The sequence below is a fragment of the Lactuca serriola genome, chromosome 8 (genome assembly GCF_051521515.1).
Source record: "Lactuca serriola cultivar US96UC23 chromosome 8, Lser_US96UC23_V15, whole genome shotgun sequence".
Lineage (NCBI taxonomy): Eukaryota > Viridiplantae > Streptophyta > Magnoliopsida > Asterales > Asteraceae > Lactuca > Lactuca serriola.
This window is the reverse complement of record NC_136415.1, coordinates 76393961-76417031: the sequence shown is the minus strand read 5'-3', so window position 1 is coordinate 76417031 and position 23071 is coordinate 76393961. Positions and strand designations below refer to the sequence as shown.

Here is a 23071-nt window from a genome sequence, read left to right as displayed (position 1 = left end):
TGATCTGAACCCACTGGCGTATGATTCATACATGTCGCCGGTCATAGAATGCCTCAAGCACTCCCAGCTTGCTCCTGCACTGTCTCGGATTGAAACGGTGCCAATGGTGGCCTTATCTCAGGTCTATGCGACGGCTTACTACGACAAGACCGTCGACAGGGTATTCTTTGAAGTGGCAGAACACAAGACCTTGATTTCTCGCCCTCGTTTCTGCACTATGTTAGGGTTTGTTGCTGACCCATCGCGAGTTCACCCGGAGACGATTCCGATTGGGATGTTGTACAACATGTTTTACAACATGGGCTACACTGAGGTTCTCACCTCCGTCGCCAAGTTTAAGAAGTCCTGCCTACCGCCCCAGTGGAATGGGTTATTTACAGTTCTCTTCAAGGGACTGTCAGAGAGGAGCTCAGGATCTGACGGTGCAAGTCGTCTTTTCCTTTCGATAATGTATGGGGTGTACAATGGGATAAACCTGGACTATGGGTTTGTCCTTTGGCAATAGCTGATTCAGAGCCTCTCTTCCTCTTCCCGACACTCTGAGGTGTCGTTGGCCCGGTTTTGGATCTTGATCACAAGATGGGCCATGGACAAGTTCAATGTTCCAACAGCCGATGGTGCATCGATGTCTTCTATTGGTACGTTTCATACCAAGAAGATCATCGTATCCGATGCCTCGAAATTCTCATTCATTGGCTCTATCCCGGAGTCGATGTATGCCGATGTGCCCGCTGATAGCAGACTCATCAGGACGATCAAGGAGTTTAGGCCAACTGGTCCGAGGGAACTGACACCGGACATGCTGCGATCGATTCATGATGCCGATAAACCGGTAGCCAGGGGCAAAAAGGCAGACAAGGGGAAGCAAGTGTCCAAAGCTCCAAAGGGACCTTCTCCCAAGAAGCGAAAACAACCGAAGGCTGCTTCATCCCCACAGCCGAAAAGGAGGAAGACTCAACAGAAGCGAAAGCTCGTTATTCCCTCCTCTTCAAGCGAATCCGAAGGTGGGAGTTCGGACTCTGAAGGATCACAAGGAGACGAATCTCCTCAACGAGGCAACACACCACCTCGGTCCCCAACCCCAGAGATGGAACTTCATCCATCCCCAGTTCCTTCACCTCCACCCATAATTCCTATTTCCATTCCCACCATAAACCCCACTATTCCCCCAACCTCATTCCCTATACCTCCACCCATATTCACCACATCAACCGAAACACCACCAGTTACCGAAACCCCTCCTGTAACCGAACCACCACAAACTCAAACACATACAACCGATCCTACCCATACACAACCACCACCCGAAACTAACCCCCCACCCACTCAACCTGAAACAACCAAACCCATAACACCCCCAGCTTCACCACCACCTCAATCTCCAGAAGACGCCTCCGATGGCGGTGATCAATACCTTGGTGGTGATCACATGAACTTCGATTCGGTCTACTATAGTCCGTTTCAAGTTCAGAGTGATGAGGAGGATGATGCTCCAGTGACAAAGAAGCATCTTCGCGAGCTTAACGAGAAGGTTGATCAACTTCTCGCCTCCTCTTCCAACCAGCAGTCATCTTTGTCTGAAGCTGCCCTTCAGAAGATCGTTGACGCCTTCTCCAGGGCTCAACATGATTCCGTGGCTTCAGCAACTGCTGCTATCGACGCCTCCACCCGAGCCTGTGAGGCAGCGACCGAAAAAGTCGATAAACTATTCAATGACGATTCTGTCCTGCTGCAGTCCTTGCAGGAGAGCGCCGAAGCCACTAAGACAACTCTGGAACCAGTTGTTCAACAATTGGCCAAGTTTGTCTCGACGGAGCTGTCATCGTTCGCTACTCTCAGACAACATCTTAGCGACGACAACTCGGCACTCCGTGCCTCCATCGATGCCCGCCTGGCAAAGCTACAAGAGGATCTTGTGGCAGAAAATTCACTGATGGACGTTTTGGCGAGTAAGACTACCGCCCTTAAGGTCAAGAGCACGCAGCTTTCCAACTCTCAAGAACAACTGGAAGCTCTTCGATCTGAATGGGAGGTAATAAAATCGTGTGTTTCGGATGTCCACGCAGCATTATCAAACATCCTGGAAGCACATGACCCCATCCTGAACCATTCGGTGAGGCGTACCCTCGCTGAAAAACTCTCTCTGACCATGGACCTTTTAAGCAAGATTGAAGGCCTACCGAGTTTCGTGTCCATTCCGAAACAAGGGGGAGATGAGAAGAAAGGATCGAAACCACCTCCTTCCTCCAAAGCTACTCACACAACCGAACCACCCCCAACTGGTCATGCCTCGGGTTCGGGTGTGAAGAACAAGGGCAAAAATATAGCTGAGGGAGGAGATGAAGATGAAGATGAAGACAGGGAGACCATTGCCGACATGTTGAAACGAAAGAACAGTCGCAATGCTGATGATGATGCCAGTCGTGTGGCGCGTGAGGCTGAAGAAGCCGAACGAAAGCAAAAAGAAGCCCACGATCTCCTTGAGAGCCGAAAGTTGCTCTTCCCTGCCTGGACCAGGGATCGTATGATAAAAGAGGCCATAGAAACTCCAAGCATATTATGGCTCGAGCCGGTGATATCTTTCGACTGCAACAACACTATCGATTCGCAGTTTGATATGCCGCTGACTCGAAAGGCGTTCATCTTCCACGCCTTCTCTAACATTTTTGAAGTCCCGCATCCGAACGATGAGCTTGACAGGGAGCTTATTGAATTCTACCTGGAGGCCGCTCGCCCTCAATACCTTACATGGAGCGCCCAGAAGATTGTTAATGTTCGGGTGCTGAAGCCTTATGCCGTGGGGAGATTCACAAATGTTAAGTTCAAGCTTATTCGTGGATCTGCAAGAACTGCTCACATCATCACCCTGGCGGATCTGCCGAATCTGAATCCTCATGACTGGATAGTCTTGTACAATATCCTGCTGACAAATGAATCTGAATATGGTCCCATCATAGACCATGTCAAAAGGATGTTGGCTTGCTACATCATGGAGGTTGCCCAAATGGATCAGGAGGTCGCCACTGTTTTCAAAAAGAAACCGAAAGTAGCACCAGTGGGATCGGCCAGTGATCTAAACACAATGCAAATGGGTAAGATAGATCTGAGGCGAAACTCAGTGATGTTCACCAGAGCCGAAGGACAGAAATGTCTCTTCGCTTTAGCTGACAAGCACCTTTACACCACAGCTTGCTTGGAACACGTCTTATCAATCATCAAGCGGTGTAAGGACAATTCAGCTGATGACATCAAGTACTTCAATGATATGATCAATTGGTACATCCGGTTTAGACAGACCATCCTCTCCATAACCAAGTGTCTGTTTAGCACCGTGAAGAAGAAGGTACCAGCTTCAGCTGCCGGCCCAAGTAAGAAGTGAAGGTCTCGCTCCAAATTGACGCAAAGGGGGAGATTGTAGGGCTGAAGTTTTATTTGATGTTGCGTCTTTTGGGCTCGTTAGTTTAGCCTTGTATTCTCCGGTTTGGGCCTGTCCAACCGAGAGCCTTTTATGTATAGTATTTAAGTTAATGCTTGCATGCATATTAGGTTAACGTTTTTAGAGATTATCGTCATAGCGATTCATACAGAGTACAATATTTTCTTTAATCGTTCTTGTAATCTTCTAATCCTCTACAGTTGATGTTCTTAATCGAGCTCTTCTGAGGATTTTATTTAATCATTCGACACGTTTGATTCAAGCTGTTTTGTTCTTATCATTGCGTTTTTACTGTTTCATATTTATATACTTGTTCAAGATCTAATCGATCTTCATAGATTAAAAGTTGTTTTAATCCCATCAGTTTGAGACACTTTTTTTGCTCTTTTTTTATACCTTTTCTAATCGGACATACAAGTATTGTGTTTTTGTTAACTTTTTGTTATTATTTGTTGATGTAACACTTCTAAAAACTAGTTATATTTGATATAAATCTATCTATATTGTAACATACACGTTTTGAAATCGTGTTTTAAGTAAATAATATTATGAAATATTATGTGAATTTGAATGTTGAATTCTAACAGATAGTTTTTTACTAGAATTGAAGTAAAACTATGCTTAGAATCATTCAGAAAGTATTGGAAGTCTTATAAGATTCCAATTAAAAGCCAAATAGTGAAATATAGCGAAAATATAAAATCTGGAATAAGTAAAATTTTATTATTGAAAGTTATAGATAATCTCGTTGGAAACATTTAGGCGAAAACCTCATCGAAATCCGAGTTATAACGAAGAAGTTATGACCAAACGAAGTTCCGTGATAAATCTGGAAAATACCTTGTCGCGTAAAAAATTAGTTTTCGATAAACTAATTTTTAGCCTTAGTGATGTAAATGAAAGCTGTAGAACTCGTGAAAATAATCAACTTTCATATAAAGACCGTTTGAATCTGACTTCGTATGACGAAGTTATGATTTTTCGAAGTTTCAGCTTAGCAGTAGACAGCTAAAAACTCGAATTTTAGATCGAGTGATTTTTAGCCGACACAACCTAAACGAGAATTGAAGGTCTCGTCATTAGTAGTGCAACGGTAAAAAGTCTGACGAAAACGGACGTCGGATGAAGAAGTTATGAATTTTTAACGGATTTTCCTGTCCCGGTCTGTTAAAAATAATAATATTAAAATTAAAGTCAAAGTTAGCCAACGAAGTCTAAACGAAAGTTGTAGATCATAATTCTAGCTTCGCGTACATATAAAGAACGTCAAAAACAGAGCTCGTATGCGAAAGTTATGGATTTTAGAAGTTTTTGCACATTTTTCAAGAAAATTCGCATGAATAGTGAAATGCCACGTCACCCTTGCTCGGAGTTGGCCACGTATCCGAAGCTGCTGCGTGGCAATGCCCGAGAAGCGACGCGTGTCGCACAGGAGTCCGAAGTCGTCACGTGGTTCTCGCATGCCTGCCTCGTGCCCTACTCGCGTGTTGCATGCTGATTCGACCGAGGGTGCGGTCCAATGGCTATCCGACGCGCCTCGCATCGGCCTCCCTCGCATGCGCAACCCACCTGCGAGCCACCTGCTGTCCGAGCCGAAGACCGAGCCGAAGACCCAGCCGATGACGCGCCTGAAGCTAATGACTCCTCGCATCCGAGCCTCGCTGGAGCCCTGCGAAGCTGCCATCTGGTCCGAACCTCGCAGCCGCCTGTCTCCTTCCCTTCGCTTCGGATCCGGTCCTCAGCCCTATATAAGGGGTGCGAGCCCTCTCGGCTAGTTTTAGAAATTTGGCATTTTCACCCCCTCTTTCAATATTTTTACGATCCCGACATCCCCTAAAGCCCCGATACTGATTCTAAAGCCCGAAACACGCCCCGAGACTCCCGAGAATCCCGAAAAATTTATCTTTTCGGTTTCGAAGCTCTACCTTCGCAGAGCCCGTTTTTCAAGAAAACCCCCGGTTTTCAACGACGAAAGTCATATTTAGAGCCGAAGTACTGCCCAAATTAATATATAGAAATAATTATATGTTATGTGTTATATGTGCTACGTGCTTTTCAGTGTTATTATTCCGGGTTATTTTCCCGGGTTATTTTTAATTGCTATTTTTAATAGCAAAGAAATACCTTTGACCATGTGATCAGTGAAAGGACTTAGATTCACGTTGGTACTGGTATGTAGCCTCTGGCCATGTGGAACATGTCTCCGTAAGAGAATGAATTCTATTCTATGGTAGTGGCAGAAGGTTAGATAAGGCTATAAGCCTGAAATCTACCGAAATGTTAATCCGAAGTTGTATATCTTCTGTGCCGTTTGGGCCAAAGCTTTATTGATGTATATCAAGCACGGAAATTGTTATGTCTCATTGATTGTATATCTTTAAATCAAATCAATGATCGATATGGAATGTTTGTCACATGATTCACATATGCCCTTGTTGTTCCTTGTTCCTCTTTGCTTCTGCCCTATTAAAGTATATATATGGCATAACGTTATATTGTATCTATTATTGAACTCACTAAGCGTGTCCGCTTACCCTCTTGATGTTTAACAAATTGTAGGAGATAAACATCTAGTATAGTTATATACTGGTAGAAGATTTTTGAATAGTTTGAAACTATTGTATCGATGGAAGCCTATGAATAGTTTGAAACTATTGTATTTTGCACTCCCATATGTATAAAACTATAGAATCCTGGGAAGTTATGTAATATATAACACTTTAAAATAGTCAGTTTGTATCTAGTAGTTTGTAATCTCTTTATCAATGTAAAATATTGTTTTTTTATGAATATGCAAGTAGCATGTTTTGGAGTAACTATATTGTCGAGTATGAAAGTTTGGGTCTTTCATAAATACGAAAGTTAGGGTCTTTCATATATATAATTATAAATTAATACAAAATCGCCGCCTTACATCACGTCTTGAAAAACGACATGGCTCGCCATAACTCGTTATGCTTGAGGCTCGGCCTTGCCGCCACGCCATACCTCGCGCCTTTTAGAACCTTGGTTCTAATCATTTTCCACAACATAATACTATCATGTCTTGACTAACTGGAGTTACAGAGAAGTGTAGTGAGAATAAAGAAAGATTTTAGGGTTTGAGTAGTATCAATTTGATGAATCGGTCGATTGAAAACATGGAGAAGGTGATTGGGGTCGACAAGCTTGGTTTTGGTGAAGACCATGTTGAGTCAAAGATGGAGTAGTAGTGACCGTTGTTGATATCGACGAAAGAGGTTGGCGTGTTAGTGGTGATGTCGACATGCCTTTAGTGGAGCTTAACAAAGAGGTGGATAATAAAGGAAATGATCAAAGCCTATGGTGGTGTTGAGAGGTTTGAATGTATGTGGTTAGGAAGAAGAAAACAATATCTACCTTCTTCCATAATATAGCTTGAGGGCATTTTAGTCCTTTCATAATGTTAGTAATTAAGCTTAACGGATGGTAATAGTCTCAAAGGTCACCAACGGTGTTTAGTACTGTAAACGAATTGAACAAATACAAATGAGGGTTTGTTCATGGTCATGTTCATTTAAGTTAGCCGAACAAACGAACAAGTTTCTTGTTCATGTTTGTGAACATACTAAACAAACATAACCAAACGGAAACAAACACACATAATTGAACATATATGAACATAAACAAACATATAATAGAGTAATGTAATAAAAACAATTGAACATGTATGCACATAAAAGAAGCTTAAATGAACGAGCATAAATGAAAATAAACGAACAACACAAATGAACGTTTATGAATATAATTAAACGAACGAGACCATTGTTCATGTTCGTTCGTTAAACTAAACAAACGATATTTTTTGTTCATAAACGAGCTTCATGCCAAACGGTTCTTGGAACGGCCGTGCTAGTGTTACCAAAAATCCTGAACCATTAATAGCAAAAAAGCCAATACTGGGATCAAAATTTAGAATTTTGGTAAACAAAAGGAACCAAAACTACATTTTACATCAAGCACGATATAAAAAAAATAAATTTTTGATATAGAACAAATTAAGTCTCATCTGATAACTAAAACATAAAATTTTCCTAGTTAAATAAAAAAGGTTGCAAATTATATTGGTTTTTATAAAATTCGGAGCCGGAGTAACTAATGAAATTTGGAGGTGTATATATAAGGTTAAATAATTTACAAATTAGCATAATAGATAGGGCAAAACAAAATTCTAAGGATATATTATCTAAATTTAAGGTTCTGGAGGCGAGAACGTTGAATACAGAAATCTAGGGACTAGATATTGAAACTCCATAACTTGAGTAAATACATAAAGGAAATTATAACTACTTTCTCATTAATTTAATCCCCTCGATAACTGATCTAGAGAATTGAGAGAAAGAAGTCAACGCTAGAGGAAAGGTATCGATCCACGCTGAAAGAAACTAGAGGAAGAACGCTATGAAAATTGAAGTACGTATAAGCTTGCCAATAAGTTGACTGCAGAAAAGGAGTCTACTAGGTATTGCTGAGAATTTGAGGTACGTTCCTCAAGCTGATAACTTGATGAAGTTTAAGTCATCGAAAATGAAATTGAAGTGTTAATGAATTTTATATGAGTTACTAATTAAATTATCAACGAGTTAAAAAATGTCGATCTGGAATGTGAGAAGCGTATTTTGGCCCAAATTAGTCAAACGTTGTGAAGTTTTTAATTTCTATTGTTAGATTAATAAAATTAAAGAATTTGTGAAGTTAATATGCTGATTTGTATGTTATAAGGGTATGTAATTGGAGGGATTAAGCACCAGATAATTGGGGATTATATCATTAGTGCATAACATTGTAATCAGATCGAAGATACTCTTTTTTTGATTGGGATATGATGCAAGTCTTATTTCAAAAACATAAATAATACCTAAACCATAGGCACATGATAGATTGTTGTTAACATATGTTGAATGATACGGTGTTTCAAAATTGAAACATTAGGCATCGTTAGTTCAATAATGATAGTAAGTTATAGGAAATTGTTTATTATTCACATGATGATGTTCTTTGATGGAATTGATAGATAACTACAAACATTCTGTATTATGGCGCTGGTATATATAGGTAAAGAGTCTGATATAATTTGATTGCAAATTGCAGAAAGAAATTGATAAAAGAATAAGAACGGATAAAAGAAGGAAAATAGTTGTATCTAAAAACTTGTCAACTTTCAAGAGGTTGACTCTCTATCTCCCACCAAAAGTTTCTTACAAAAAAAGTGGTTCTCCCCTCTCTAATCCGTATACACACACACACACACCCACACATCTCAGCACTCCTAACTAACCTGAAAAAGCTGAAACTGACACTCACTTGCACTCTTCAGGCCTAAACCAAGTGTCACCACCTCCCCAATTATCATCTATTTGATGTGGTACAATGACAGATCTACCCCCGCTTCAGTCTTTGGCTTTCTTGAATATGTGAACCGTATTTGTTGCTTATCAATTCCCTGCCCAAAACCTTCACCTTGTCCTCAAGGTGGAAATGAGGAAATTGCATATCCAATGCTTCAAAATCCTCCCATGAAGCTTCAAACAATGGTAAATCATGCCACTTGATTTACCACATGCGTTCCAGCTCTTGCATCAGCTGTGGAGGAATAAGGTTTGATGAAATGCATCGACTAATAGCTCTATACAAATGGAAAATAATGAATGCATGATGCATTGATTATATGAATTGGGAACCTATTTATTTAAAGCACAATAATCTATGCAAAATCTCCAAACCCATCCTTCTTTTTCACTAGCAAAAATGGACTCGAGAAAGCGCCCCATCTATACTGAATCATTCCCGCCTCTTACAACTCTGTTACTAGCCTTTCTTTCAATCGTTTACTTCATATTTTTGAAATTAGGATATCAATACGGACGGATATTTAATGGTTCTTTTATGTTCTTCAATACAATTCCATGTTTACATCCGCGATTGGATGGTAACCCTTTGGGGATTTGAAATACTTCATCAAATGCGTCCAATACCCCCGATCTCTTAGAACATACTATCGTTTCTTCATAGTGCCCCTCCATAAACTTTTTTATGAGACCAAGGATCTCCTTAACGACGTGCTCTCTCTCAAAGTTACATGTTCACTTCTCCACTCGAACTTCATTCCCTATGTTTTCCATTTTACTTGAATCGAACCTAATGAAGCCAACTATTGAAACCCCATGACAATGCAAGCCAATGAGCAACGAGGGAAGAAATCGTTTAGCATTTTGATCCCTTTCATCCAAAATTTTATGGATTTACACATGCCTTCGCTTTCTACCGTCTCGCCACTCCCATTGGAGGGTACTCCAGATTGCTAATCCCTCCTTTTCCACTAAAATTTCATTAAAGTGAAGTTATGGGATGACCCACTATCAATTAGTACCACCACCTATTTGTTTCCCTACCATGAATCCTCCTACTAAATTTAAGGACACTTTTATTTCACCGTTTTCCTTGATAGAGAGATAGAGAGGTGGATTTCTTTTACGAGCCAAAAAATTAAAAGTAAGCGATTTAGAAGATCATAATGCATGTTTTGGCACTAACATGAAACTTTATTGTCTATTTTGTATTAAAATTAACAATGTTGCATGAGGTCCAAAAAAGTTAAAACATCGTTGCATAAATAAGTATCTAACCCTTTTATTATTAGTCATAATAACAATAATAATGCTAATAACTTTAAGATAATTTGAATTGTAGAACTTTGTTCCTCATCATGTTTTGTATACTTAGAAAACGATGTGGAGGATGAAATGACAACAACTTGGGCCAAATATCATCTTATAAGGTTTTAGATTACAAATTGGGTAATTTTGGTGAATAAAATGTAAGTTTTTGCTAATGTGGATAATAAATAAAGTGCCCTGCTTATATTGGCATATCATCAATCTGAAATCAACTCGATTCATCTTTTTTTTTTAAAGCTTTTGGGAAATTGGAATTCTTTTGGAAACTCAAATCTCTCTCTCTCTCTCTCTCTCTCTCTCTCTCTCCATATGTGTGTGTGTGTGTGTGTTTGTATATATTATAGCTATCTCAACATGTCAAGTGGTGAGATATTTCTTGAGCTTTCATTAATTGGAAATTTCTTGGAAACTCATCTCTCTCTCCCTCTCTCTCTTTCTACAGACATAGTTTGTTTCATTGAGGTGCTGGAACTGCATACATTCTCTCACAACAAATCAACATACCAATGGCATCTTCATCATCATCTCCGGCCTTTTCTTCTCAATCATGGAATCATGATGTTTTCCTTAGTTTTAAAGGAGAAGATACTCGCAAGACGTTTGTGGATCATCTCTACACAGCTGTTGTACAAAAAGGGATATACACTTACAAAGACGACAAGACACTTCCTCGGGGCGAATTGATCAATCCATCTCTTATGAAGGCTATAGAAGAGTCACAGATTAGCGTCATCATATTCTCTGAAAACTATGCAGATTCTTCATGGTGCTTAGATGAACTTGCACATATCATGAAATGCAAAGATATGAGAGACCAAATAGTTATACCCATATTTTATGGCGTTGATCCATCTGAAGTTCGAAAACAGAAACAAAAATATGGAGAAGCATTTGTTAAGCATGAGTTGGAGAACAAAACCAAGGTTGAATCATGGAGAAAAGCACTTGTGGATGCAAGTAACATTTCTGGATGGGAACCAAAGCACATTGCCAACGGGTAATCTTCTTTCTCTTTCTGCACTGTTTATGCTTAAATCATGTGTGCTCTATCAGCAGCAACCTCAACCAAAACTCCAGCATATCCTGGTCTACCTGAACTGTTATAGACTTAATTGAGTTCTAATTCTAATTTTAATTCTGTATTTAATCCCTTGCTTCAATTTACAACAACAAACCCATCTTGCTTTACTTTTAACTATTTGATATCATTTGCTTTTCCTAAGAAAATAGTTACAAACTACTTGAGCTATTGACTTTACAACTTCTAAGAAATATAAAGGGTGATTAATACTCCTTTTCTTCATTTTAATGGAGCATGGAGCATAAAGCAAATTTACCTCTATTGTAATGTGAGCATGTTTTAATTATTGTTGTATGTCCAAATTTCAACATGTAGGCATGAATCAAAGGTTATCATAGAAATTGTTGAAAAAATTTCACAGAGGTTGCAGCTAGTAAGTCCAAGCACAAATACCAACCTTATTGGAATAGCGTCTCGTGTGCAAAGTTTGAAATTGAAGTTACAAATTGGTTCAGGTGGTGTGCGGATGATTGGAATATGGGGGGTTGGAGGTGGTGGTAAGACTACTCTCGCATCTTCTGTTTATGAGGAAATATCTAGAAAGTTTCATGGTTGTTGCTTTCTAGAAAATATCCGGGAGAAATCAAGTAAGAAAGGTTTAGAAGAATTGCAACAAAAAATTCTTTATGGTGTTTTGAGAGAGAAGATAGTGCAGGTAGAGAGAGTTGAGGAAGGAAAACACATGATAAAACATAGGTTATGCCGTAGAAAGGTGCTGATAGTTCTTGATGATGTCGATCAGCTCGACCAATTAAAAGCATTAGCTGGATCACATGATTGGTTCGGTGAAGGAAGCCGAATAATAATCACAACAAGAGATGTACATGTAATATCAACTACTGCGCCTAGAGTAGATGAGATACACAATATTAGTTTGTTAAACAATGATGAGGCTATGGAGCTCTTTTGCAAGCATGCACCATGTGGTCACAAACATAAAAAAGATTATGAGCTGCTTTCAAAAAGTGTGGTTTCTTATGCTGGTGGACTCCCATTAGCACTTACAGTTCTTGGTTGTTTTCTATGTGGAAAAGACATTAATGGGTGGAGGAGTGCAATAGCCAGATTGAAAGACATCCCAGATACAAATATTGTGGAAAAGCTAAAAATCAGCTTTGATGGACTTACAGCGGTTGAGAAAGAGCTGTTTCTTGATATTGCATGTTTCTTTAGAGGTCGGTATAAAAATGAAGGGATAATGTCGATGCTTGATGCTTGTGGTTTTTACCCTGATATAGGCATAAAGGTGTTGTTAGAAAAGGCGCTCATAACTATTTCAGATGGAATGTTTGATATGCATGATTTGGTGCAAGAAATGGGACACTACATTGTTAGAGGGGAACACCCTGAGAATCCAGAAAAACATAGTAGAGTTTGGAAGAAGGAAGATGTTCTAAAAATTTGTGCTATGGATGTGACGAAGGTAATGCTTAAGCTATCTTTACATGCTATATATGTATGGTTTGGAAGAAGAGAATCCTGACATCATTTTGCGTTTATTACAGGAACTTGACATGATTAAAGCAATAAGATTTGAATGCGATAGCTATGATCTAGTAGAGCTTCCTTCGGTTGCAAACCTGAAAAACCTCCGGTGGATTGATTGGAGAGGTGATCTTGCAAGTCCATTTCCTACTAACTTTCCTCCATGGGAGCTTCGTTGTTTGATATTGGATGACATCTCGCAGAAACGACTTTGGAGGGGTTATAAGTTAATTCTTATACTCTATCTAAATAACAAATTAAAACAAAGTGGATGAATAATCATAGACCTGACTTGCCTAATTCAGAGAGCAAAGTATAAATAGTTATATGGATACGAGCACATAGTTATGTCACTGGTCATTGGTGTCATTAAGCAATATCACTTGTAGTAAACCTCTATTTTTATTTTATGATCGTGTTTCTGGTTTTTAGCCTGGTTTTATTTTTTTAGTTTGATGGATGGCGAATTGTTATATATGGGATTATCTTCTTTTTTTTGCTGAGAAATATTAAATTGTTAGAGGAATAAATGTGATGATTGAACTGTAAGCTCAACATTACATGCCATGCACAATTAAACTATTAAACAATCTGATTATAAACATAAGGATGATACAAATCAGAAATAGAATGCAAAGAGAAACCGAAAACGTTCCTGTAATTCGATAAACAAGGGTCTCCAAAAGTCTAAGACTCAAAATGTTTATTCCATAATCTTAAGAACGATCCTAAGGTCATAATTGTAATCTTTGTCAAGCCTACTTACAAAAATTAAAAACATACCAAAATAAAAAGATAACTATTAAGAAAATACTAATCTTAATTAATATATAAAAGATAACCCTCTTTATTTGTGGCGCTGATAAACATGACCAAAACAACCAGTTTTATCATTACTCCCCACCCAAACAAGCACCTTGTCCTCAAGGTTGAAATCTGGAAACTGTTATCGAACCACCTCGGGTCTTCATGGTGTGTGCCGGGGCGAGTCATACGGTAGATCCAACCATAAGCATCGTCCCCTTCAAAGATAGGTTCCTTCAGTTTCTTGAAATCATCCACGAGATGACCTTGGCCCTTGGCCTTGTCTTCCTCATGCATTTTCCTTGTGCATGAATCTTCATCATCCGAGAATCCAAGGATCCAAACTCTAATGAGGGTTCCTTGACTTCAGAATCCTTGTTCCATTTTTGACTATCCTCTGCCACAGTCAAGTTGTTGATGGCTTTCAGAATATCCCCAAATTGCTGAGAATTTTCCTTCCTAGTTGCTTCAGCCTCTGTATGGATTGTCAACTTTTGATGTGCTGTTGGACATCTCGATATGAGAATCCGCTGTGAACAGTGTCGTGTCAACAATTCTTCTGATGAACAGATCATCATGAACAATATTTCCAATGAAATAGTTCTTGAATTAACAATGATTCTGCCAGAATCGTTGCTCTAATACCAATTTGATACGAACTATAAAAAAAGAAGCACAAAAAAACCAAAAATGTACCGGGTAACTCGAAAACAGTGGTCTAGAAAAGTCTAAGACTCAAAATGTTTATTTCATAATCATAAAATCAATCGTCAGACCATACTTATAATGTTTGTCAAATCCTACTTACCAAAAACAAAAACATACCAATATAAAAAGATAACTATTAAGGAAATACTAATCTTAATTGAATATAAAAGATAACCTTCTGTATTTTGTTAGAATTTAGGGATAAAAGATTGTTTGGAATTCGAGAACCATGAAAACACTTTCAAATTGAAGTATTTCAATGGTACTCCCGAAATCTCAATTGGATAAGACTCGGGAAAAATGCAAGAACAAAGAATGAGATTGTTATGATTTTCTGAAAACCGACATGAAACTGTCACAAGGCAGTTTCCAAACTGTCTCTAAATTATCACAAAACTGGTTTTAGATAAGGGTTATTAGACAAGTTATATTAGTATAGGGTCTACTATGTACTTATATTTTAGTGTGTGTATATATATATATATATATATATATATATATATATATATATATATATATATATATATATCCCTCATGTATTATGTTATCATCAGTAATACAATACGTTTACATCACATTTATTGTGGTATCAGAGCCTACCATAGTCGGATCCTCCTAGGGTTACAACCCTAGCCACTAACAATTAGATCTGTCTGTAAGGTATCGTTCTTCATAAATGATTATATCGACGACCATTACTCCCTTCTCTACAATCGAGAAGACCTCACATAACTCTCATAAGTTTCCTTTTACCCTCTCTCCTAACAATTATGGTTTCTAGAAAACAATGATCCAGCCTTTTGTATTTAGCAACAGTCTTTTTCATTATGTTGATGACACTATTCCATGTCCCACTCCTACCCTACCGGCCACAGACAAAGCCGCTACTAAACCCATACCGAACCCGTCTTACGTTGCATGGCTGGCCAATGATGCCTATGTGCACACACTCCTGTTATATACCATCTCTGAAGCATCTTATCTTCATGCACAAGGAACGACAACAAAGGATCTTTGGCTCTCTCTATAACGAGCCTATTCCATGTCCCACTCCTACCCTACCACCCTTCTTACTCGGCAAGTTCCCACCTCTTTCCTAGAATTGAACGGGCTCCTCGCTGACCATGACTTCATGGTCAAGAAAAATATGCCCACTGTAACACCGGTTCAAGCTTTTGCCACCACAGCGAAAACCCGCTCCACTACTGCATCTTCATCTGCACCTGATACATTACAAGCTCTTCAACAACTCGTGTCACAATTGGGTCTTCAACTTCAACCAGCCCCTTCCACATTACATCAATCATTTGACGCCAACTGGTCTTCATCTTCTCGAGGTTGCGGCTCAAACAATCTTTGTGGTAGCGGTAGCTATTCTCAATCATCAGGAGGAACTCATAACCAATTCTCTTGGGCTTCTACACAAAAACACGGTCTATGTTGCATGCAACCGTTGTGGAATTGGACATATTCTCTCTCAATGTCCTAACCGTGACCCCATCACCATTCGTCTTCATCAACAGCCAACTGCTAACTTTGCTGAAAATTACTCTCAAACCACTACATGGCTTCGTGATACGGGCTCTAACAATCATGTCTCTCATGATCTGTCCTCTCTTGACAGTCACACTCCTTACTTTGGGGAGGATTCTCTTGATGTCGGCAATGGTACAGGTTTATCTATTTTACATATTGGATCTACTCGTTTTTATTCAACTTCTAAAACCTTTTCATTATACAATATTCTTCATGTTCCAACAATCAAAAGAATCTTCTTTTAGTTCAACAATTTTGTCTTGACAATGATGTTTTCTTTGAGTTTCACTTTTTTTTTGTTGTGAAGGACAATACTACCAAAACTAACCTCATGGTCTTTACTCTATCCGTCTTCCGTCTCTTCAGAGTCTTCCCAAAGTTGCGCTCACTACTTTTAAAGCCCCTTCTGACATTTGGCATCAACGGATGGGGCACCCTCATTCACAACTTTTCAATTTTATGTGTTCTATGTATTGTCTTCCTGTTTCTCATAAAATGTCTGATGCTTTTTGTAATTCATGTCATATTGGGAAATCTTGCAAGCTTCATTTATCTTCTTCCAATTTTAATCGCAAACATATTTTAGATCTTATCGTGTGTGATGTCTGGGGTTCGGCACCTGTGACCTCTTGTGACGGTCACAATTATTTCTTGTTGTTTGTTGATGACTTTTACCGCTTTATGTGAATCTTCCCTTTTAAACGCAGATCTGATGCTTTTGAGATTTTCAAACAATTTGTTGCAGTTGTTCAATGTCAGTTTTCAACCAAGCTTAAGTCGGTTCAAACTGAGTTGGGGGGTGGGGGGAGGGTGAGTTTCGAAAACTTCTTTAGTTTTTAGCTCTCTTTGCATCATTCATCGGTTGTCTTGCGCTCATACAAGTGAACAAAACGGCCTGGTTGAGCGACGCCATCGACATGTTGAAACTGGCCTGACCCTTCTCGCTCAATCGGGTTTTGCATTTGACACTGCAGTTTATCTTATCAATCGAATGCCATCTCGAACCACCTCTAATACCTCATCCTTTGAGTCCATCTTTTCATGACCCTCTGATTTTTCTTTTTTTAAAGATTTTCGGGTGTCAATGCTTTCCGCATCTTCGGCCTTATAACCAACATAAGTCATAAGATGGATTTTCGCTCCACCCCTTGTGTCTTTCTTGAGTATAGATCCTCTCGTCATGGGTATCGGTGTTTTGATCCAACCACAGACAAGATTTACATCTCTTGTCATGTTCGTTTTCACGAAAACCACTTTCCCTTTTTGATACCTGTCACTATAAAGCCTACACCCTCCACATCTGACCCTTATATCTCCACCTACCCACTTCCCACTATTGACGATGACTCACCACCACCAGCTACTACATTAACTTCCTCACCACAAACACCACCAGCTACTACATTACCTCCTTCTCTAGTGACACCGACTGCTGCTGCTCCTCCCCTTCGTTTCACATATGCTCGCAGCAGACAGACCAGAACTGGTCAGGCTATGAATCTGTCATCATTGCCAACTACCGATGCCCCAACCGACACCTTTGCAACCCGAGTTAGAGCAGCTATGCTCCGATAGAATCCAAAACAAACGACCCGATTTGATCCAGCAGCTTTTCACACAACCACTACATCTGAACAGGAACCAAAGACCTTCTCGGCTGCTGTTAAACAACCTCATTGGCAACAAGCCATTGCTGATGAATATGCAACACTACTCAAGAATGGTACCTGGACATTTGTTCCTCGTGCACCCAAATAAAAAATTTCCAGCTTGACCCCAGACAGGGGCTTGGACCCCGCTACCAGGGGCGCTGCCCCCGGACTCCCGTTCATTTAGTGCTTCGCCCCTAAATGACAATGTACTTTGAATCTTGAACAAACTCAAACAAGTGTGCATTCCGCACCTCCCTTACTTGTTTAATGTTCATCAAGATTGTATTTGGTCAACTAATTAATCAATTACATTTAAATACGCATTGGTAATACAAATCACCAACATATTTGTGGTGCTGATAAACACGGCCAAAAAGACCTGTCATATTAAAGGGTTGTTTAAAAAAATCCACATCATGTCAAATAGGAATCTCCCTTCTTCAAGTTAGAGGTGTTCACGATTCAGGTCAACTAAATAACGTGTCCAGTTCATTTGTTAAAACTGGTTATTTGGATTACGTTGTTCTTTGATTTTCCGGTGAAACCAAATAAATAGCTGGTCGAATGGTTTAGTCCCAGCTTTATGTATTTTTAATGGGGGACCGCCTGAATTCCAAACTTTGCAAATATTATACTTTTTTTTCTAATATATAATTCATATGTTTTGACTTGTTTCACGTGTATATAATTTTGAATTTTACTTTAAATTCTTATTACCTTGATATACTGACTTGTTTGCACTTTTATGCAACAGAATCTGCCAAATCTGAAAATCTTGGAACTTGTTAGATTGAATTACCTAATCATGACACCAGATTTTGGTGAAATTCCAAATCTTGAAAGAGTCATTCTTCGTGGATGCCGGCGTTTAAAAAAGATTCAGCCATCAATTGGACAGTTGGAAAGGCTTGTTTTCCTATCTGTAGAATTTTGTTCCGCTCTTAAGATATTTCCACCCATTAAGCGACTAAAGAAACTCGAGACCCTTTCATTATCAGATTGCCCCAAACTTTTTAAGCTCTTGGGGATCCAACACAAAAGGAGCGGTCTACTGCATCTTCATTCGAATATTAGTGGGAAAGAAGTTGCATCCTACAAAAAGTATTCTTCAAACTTTGTTGTTACTTGTTGGACATGTGGTGGTGACACAGAAATTAAAAACCCAGCAGAGGACCTGGTTGATGTAGAAGAATGTTGTTTAGAGGAGCCTTGTTTACCTCGCAACAACAAAACAGTGTTACGGTTTTTTCCCAGAGGCTTAAGAAAGTTAAATCTCCGGTACTGCAGTCTGGGAGATGAAGACATTGACTCTGCTGTTTGGGAGTTTCCCAACTTGGAAGAACTCAATCTAAAAGGAAATAAGTTTTCACGATTAAGTTTTAGTCGCTGGCGACTTCCTCGGCTCAAATGGTGGATGTGTCATGGTGCACAGGCCTTGTAGAATTGTCAGATCTGCCATCAAGTATAGCTGTTGTTATAGCGGATGGTTGTAGCTCACTTGAAAGCTTTGGAGATACTTCAAACTGTATATGGTTGTGGAAGGTTTCACTTTGGGGGCCGAACAATCTTGGTCCACTTGTTTGTAACATATTACTACACTCCATGCTCCAGGTTTGCTTTATCTTTATGTTTTTGGAATTTCACTCTTCATATAAAACCCATAAAGAAGAATAATTGAATGTGTTTTCCATGGCAAGGACATGCTCTTGAAGATCACTTTATCAGTGTCACGCTTGATCATCAGATGATTCCAAGGGGGTTTGTAGGTAGGCTGTTTAGGGGGACAACATTTACACGGCGTCTTCCATATGATTGGTACAAAGACTTTTGTGGGTTCGTAATATGCATCGTTACCAAAGCAAGACATCCACGTATAAATATAATCATCAGGCAGGAGGTAGATGAAGATACTCTATCTGCGCCTTGGCAGGGGTCTAGTGAAGCACCAGCAGATCCTGAATATGTTGGATGTGTGTCAATCGTAGGATATGTTCACTGAGACACACAACAGATTGCTCAGAATTATTTTGGGACAAGGAAAATGAAGATGGTTCAAACACATTTACAATCCGACCACATGATTCAAAGTCTTCTGTCGAGATCTTATGGCGGCCTTACTACTACCTACAGGTCTGTAGGAAACTTATTCTTTTGCATGTTCTCATTTATTAATCAGCGGTAACATGTACTTTTTTGAAAAGTGAAAACTGAAGTCTACAAAATGACATTTCCATCGTTTCCCACTAATCCCTTGATTCTACCATTATGATTAGGTAAATGGTAGAGGAATCACTTTAGTCTCAATAATGTAGTGAGATGTTCACAAGTTTTTGGTTTTCTCAGTATTCCCTTATATTTGACCATTATGGAATTGCCTCCATTTCCCTGCTGCTTTGCCTACTATTGTAGTGTTTTTTTTTTTTTTTTTTTTTTTTTTTTTTTTTTTTTTTTTTAAGGCTTATTTCCTGTTAGCAGTTTCTTCCACCATCATTTAACTTCTTAAGCGGTGTTTGTGTTGCGGGATTCAGAACTTGTCAAGTGATTTGGTACCGGAAGGATGAAGGATTTGTGTTTGGTTGGTAGGATCTTTCAAATCCAACCAACCAAACACATTAGAGGTTCCAAATCTTACCAACCGCCGGTTTTTCCAAATAAATACGTTTTTATTTTATTTTATTTTTTTTATTTTTGGTTACTTGGTTTTTGGTTTGGTTAGTTTTCTTGGACACCCTCAGGATTTGGAATAGAACTGAAGTCCATTCATTTGGATCTGGTTTGTAAATCTTTCAAAGGATTTGACATTTATTTATGGTAAATGACAAAATTGCCCTACTTTCATAATATAAGTAGTTATCTGCTTCATTTATAATTTAATGACAATGAATTCAGATAATTATAAAAATTATTAAATTGTTTTTCTGAAAATTGATTTTTTTACAGAAACTGCATAAGTACTTCAAAAAGAAAAAGACTTTTGTCACATAACATTCCAACATATAATACTTTTGTGAATTAATTCTCTACATATTCAATTGGAGATTTCATAAAAAAAAAACTTGTTGACTTGTGGGATCATATACCTATGGTCCAAAAACTGAAGTAAAAAATTAGGAGAGGTAAATAGAATTGCTTCTGAACCTATCTATTACAGATGAGAACATGTTGTCTCTATCTGCAGAAGAAAGCCTAAAACCATGTTCCCAAAATAAAACCAAACTTACTCGTTTTAGCCTCGTTTAAATTCATTCTCGAGTTTAACTTTCATGGTTGGTTGTAATTAATTTGTATTCCATTGCAGAAAGTTGTTGTCAAAGTGGATGTACACGATCATAAAGAAAAACTGAAGGTTATGAAGGCAGTTTCCAGCCTTTCAGGTTAATATTATGTTTGTTTTGTTTTTCCTGTATTTTCACTTGAGTACCATATGTTCGACTAAACTTTGTTTTGAAATATATACAGGGATTGAGTCCATAGCTTTTGACATGAATGAAAAGGAAATGACGGTGACTGGGGACGTTGATCCATTCGTTATGATCGGAAATATTAAAAAGTATTGTCATGCAGATATAGTGACCATTGGACCAGCCAAAGGTTGGTAGAAGCTCATTGCAGGGCCATCAATCTTGAAATTCTAGAAGAGTATCCCGGTGATTGTGTTATATCGGAGGTCTTAAACAATAATGGAAACGTACAAGAAAAGATGCATTAGGTACATACATGTATATTGCAATACTTTCAAGAACTCATGTGGAGAATGGTCAATGTAAAAGGAAAGATGTAGTAGGTACATGTGTATGGGATAGGCTTTGGATTAATTCGTGATACACATGGATGATATTGCTATATTTACTCATATATATATTTTTTGCATTATCCTAGTATTTTTAGCTACATTTGTATTTAATTTAGGACAAAAGGTTCTTATAATGTTTAAATTTACCTCAAAAAGCTTCCAATGTGGAGGTGATCCTGGATCCACAAGCTCAAACAATCTGCTCAAGTGCTCCTCTTCTTCTTCTTCACCTTAAGACACCAAAATCTCTTTGTCAAACTAAAAACTCACCAAAACACTCAAGGGTTTCGTTTTCTAGGACAAGGAGAGGTGTAGGCCGGTTAACATTTCCAAATGAGGCTATAATGAGGTTTAAATAGGGTGAAAATCCTAAATATTATGGTTTGTCTCAGCCTTACGTACGCCCTGCGTACGTGGTTAAGTCCCACGACCACTTTTATGGCTAGTACGCTAAGTGTACCCATTGAGTACACCCCATGTACTAACCAAGGGACTAATTTTGAAAGAAATTTGCATTAGGGGCTAAAAGAGAAACTTACAAAAACTTGAATGTCACAAAAAACCCTGTTGCAAAACCACTCATTATGTCCACATAAAGCAACCATACTTTGGTTTGCTTAGCTACTTTGTGTTTCTTCTTGCTTGTTGTTGTTGGATCTTGATGATTTGAGCAACTGTTTGGCAATGGAGGTCCACATAGATGTTTGTTCCCAACATATATTGATGGACCGGTAAGTGTCTGCAGTTGATTTCCTATCAGAATTTGTCCTGACATGTTGTTTGACAAATTCAAATGGCTTAAAAAGTTCAAAGATGCCATGATCGAAGGGATCCTCCCGTTCAACTTGTTTTTTGAGAAACCAAGAGAAAATAACTGTGTCATGTTTCCAATGTTGTCTAGTATACCCCCACTCAGATGATTATTAGACAAATTCAAACCTACCAACGTAGAAAGTGTAGTTAGCTCGACCAATATTTCTCCCTTAAGTTTATTGCTTGAAAGGTCCATGTTATAAACCATTCTCCAAGTTGTTGTATATTTGAGATCAACACCTTTTATGACCTGAATCACAATCTTATCATAAACGATATCTAGATGATGCTCAAGCATTAAATGGATCACAACCATGCCATTTAAGTTTCCTACACAAATGTAACATCTCAAAAATCACAACGAATTTAAACTTTTCAAAACAACCCATTTACTAAATGAAATGTTTACATAACCATTGTTTTTAAACATTATTCAAAAAACAGAGTCTCCCAAGATAAACAACATAAAAATCAGGATGTGTAAGGTCATGTCTTCGCCTTGCCACAATCCTCTTAAGTACCTGAAACAAAACTAAAATTGTAAGCCAACGCTTACTGAGTTCCCCCAAAGTACCAGCACACAATAAACATATCATATTGTCACACCCCGAAAACCAAAGGCGGAAACATTTCCGGGGTTGACTCCACGTTGAGAATCAAATCCAATGTACATAGTAATCACAGTAAACAACCATTACATTACATATATTTGAAAGTTTTACATTTGTTTCAAAAGTAAATTGTACAAGTTTTATACATATATCATATAAACAAAAGTTGAGACGAGTCTTCTGAGCACTCCGTCTTCACCAAAAGATATCGCCAGGTACCTGTCTAACTGGGACCTGAGAATACAAGCGGTTTGAAAATCAGCATAAAGCTGGTGAGTTCATAAGATGTTTGTTTTCTGAAAATGTACCAATTTCCTTTAGTTTTCCGAAAAGGTCTGTTATCCAAGAAAATCTCATATTTTCTTATGTTAAACAGTTTAGTTATCCTTCATTACAGTTCAATTACGCGTTATATGTTAACCCCAGGAAAATCCCATATTTTCCTAAATACAAGATT

General features: G+C 38.5%; 2 protein-coding genes across 3 annotated transcripts; both read left to right on the top strand.

Moving 5' to 3' along the window:
- Positions 1 to 7755: 7755 nt before the first annotated feature.
- On the top strand, positions 7756 to 13174 carry LOC145069206 (disease resistance protein Roq1-like). The gene is made up of 4 exons (XM_079016158.1): positions 7756 to 7935; positions 10574 to 11128; positions 11528 to 12635; positions 12718 to 13174. The coding sequence occupies exons 2-4, from the start codon at positions 10638 to 10640 to the stop codon at positions 12970 to 12972; spliced, it is 1854 nt and encodes a 617-aa protein (XP_078872284.1). The 5' UTR covers positions 7756 to 7935; positions 10574 to 10637; the 3' UTR covers positions 12973 to 13174.
- Positions 13175 to 18201: 5027 nt separating this feature from the next.
- Positions 18202 to 21232, top strand: LOC145069207 (heavy metal-associated isoprenylated plant protein 39-like). 2 transcript variants are annotated; one of them, XR_013689364.1, is made up of 5 exons: positions 18202 to 19008; positions 19095 to 19527; positions 20114 to 20208; positions 20696 to 20771; positions 20857 to 21232. XR_013689364.1 is itself a non-coding variant. In XM_079016159.1 (4 exons), the coding sequence occupies exons 2-4, from the start codon at positions 19366 to 19368 to the stop codon at positions 20994 to 20996; spliced, it is 378 nt and encodes a 125-aa protein (XP_078872285.1). In that variant the 5' UTR covers positions 18202 to 19008; positions 19095 to 19365; the 3' UTR covers positions 20997 to 21232. The 2 variants fall into 2 exon arrangements, 1 of the variants encoding a protein (XP_078872285.1); XM_079016159.1 differs by lacking the exon at positions 20114 to 20208.
- The last annotated feature ends 1839 nt before the right edge of the window (positions 21233 to 23071 follow it).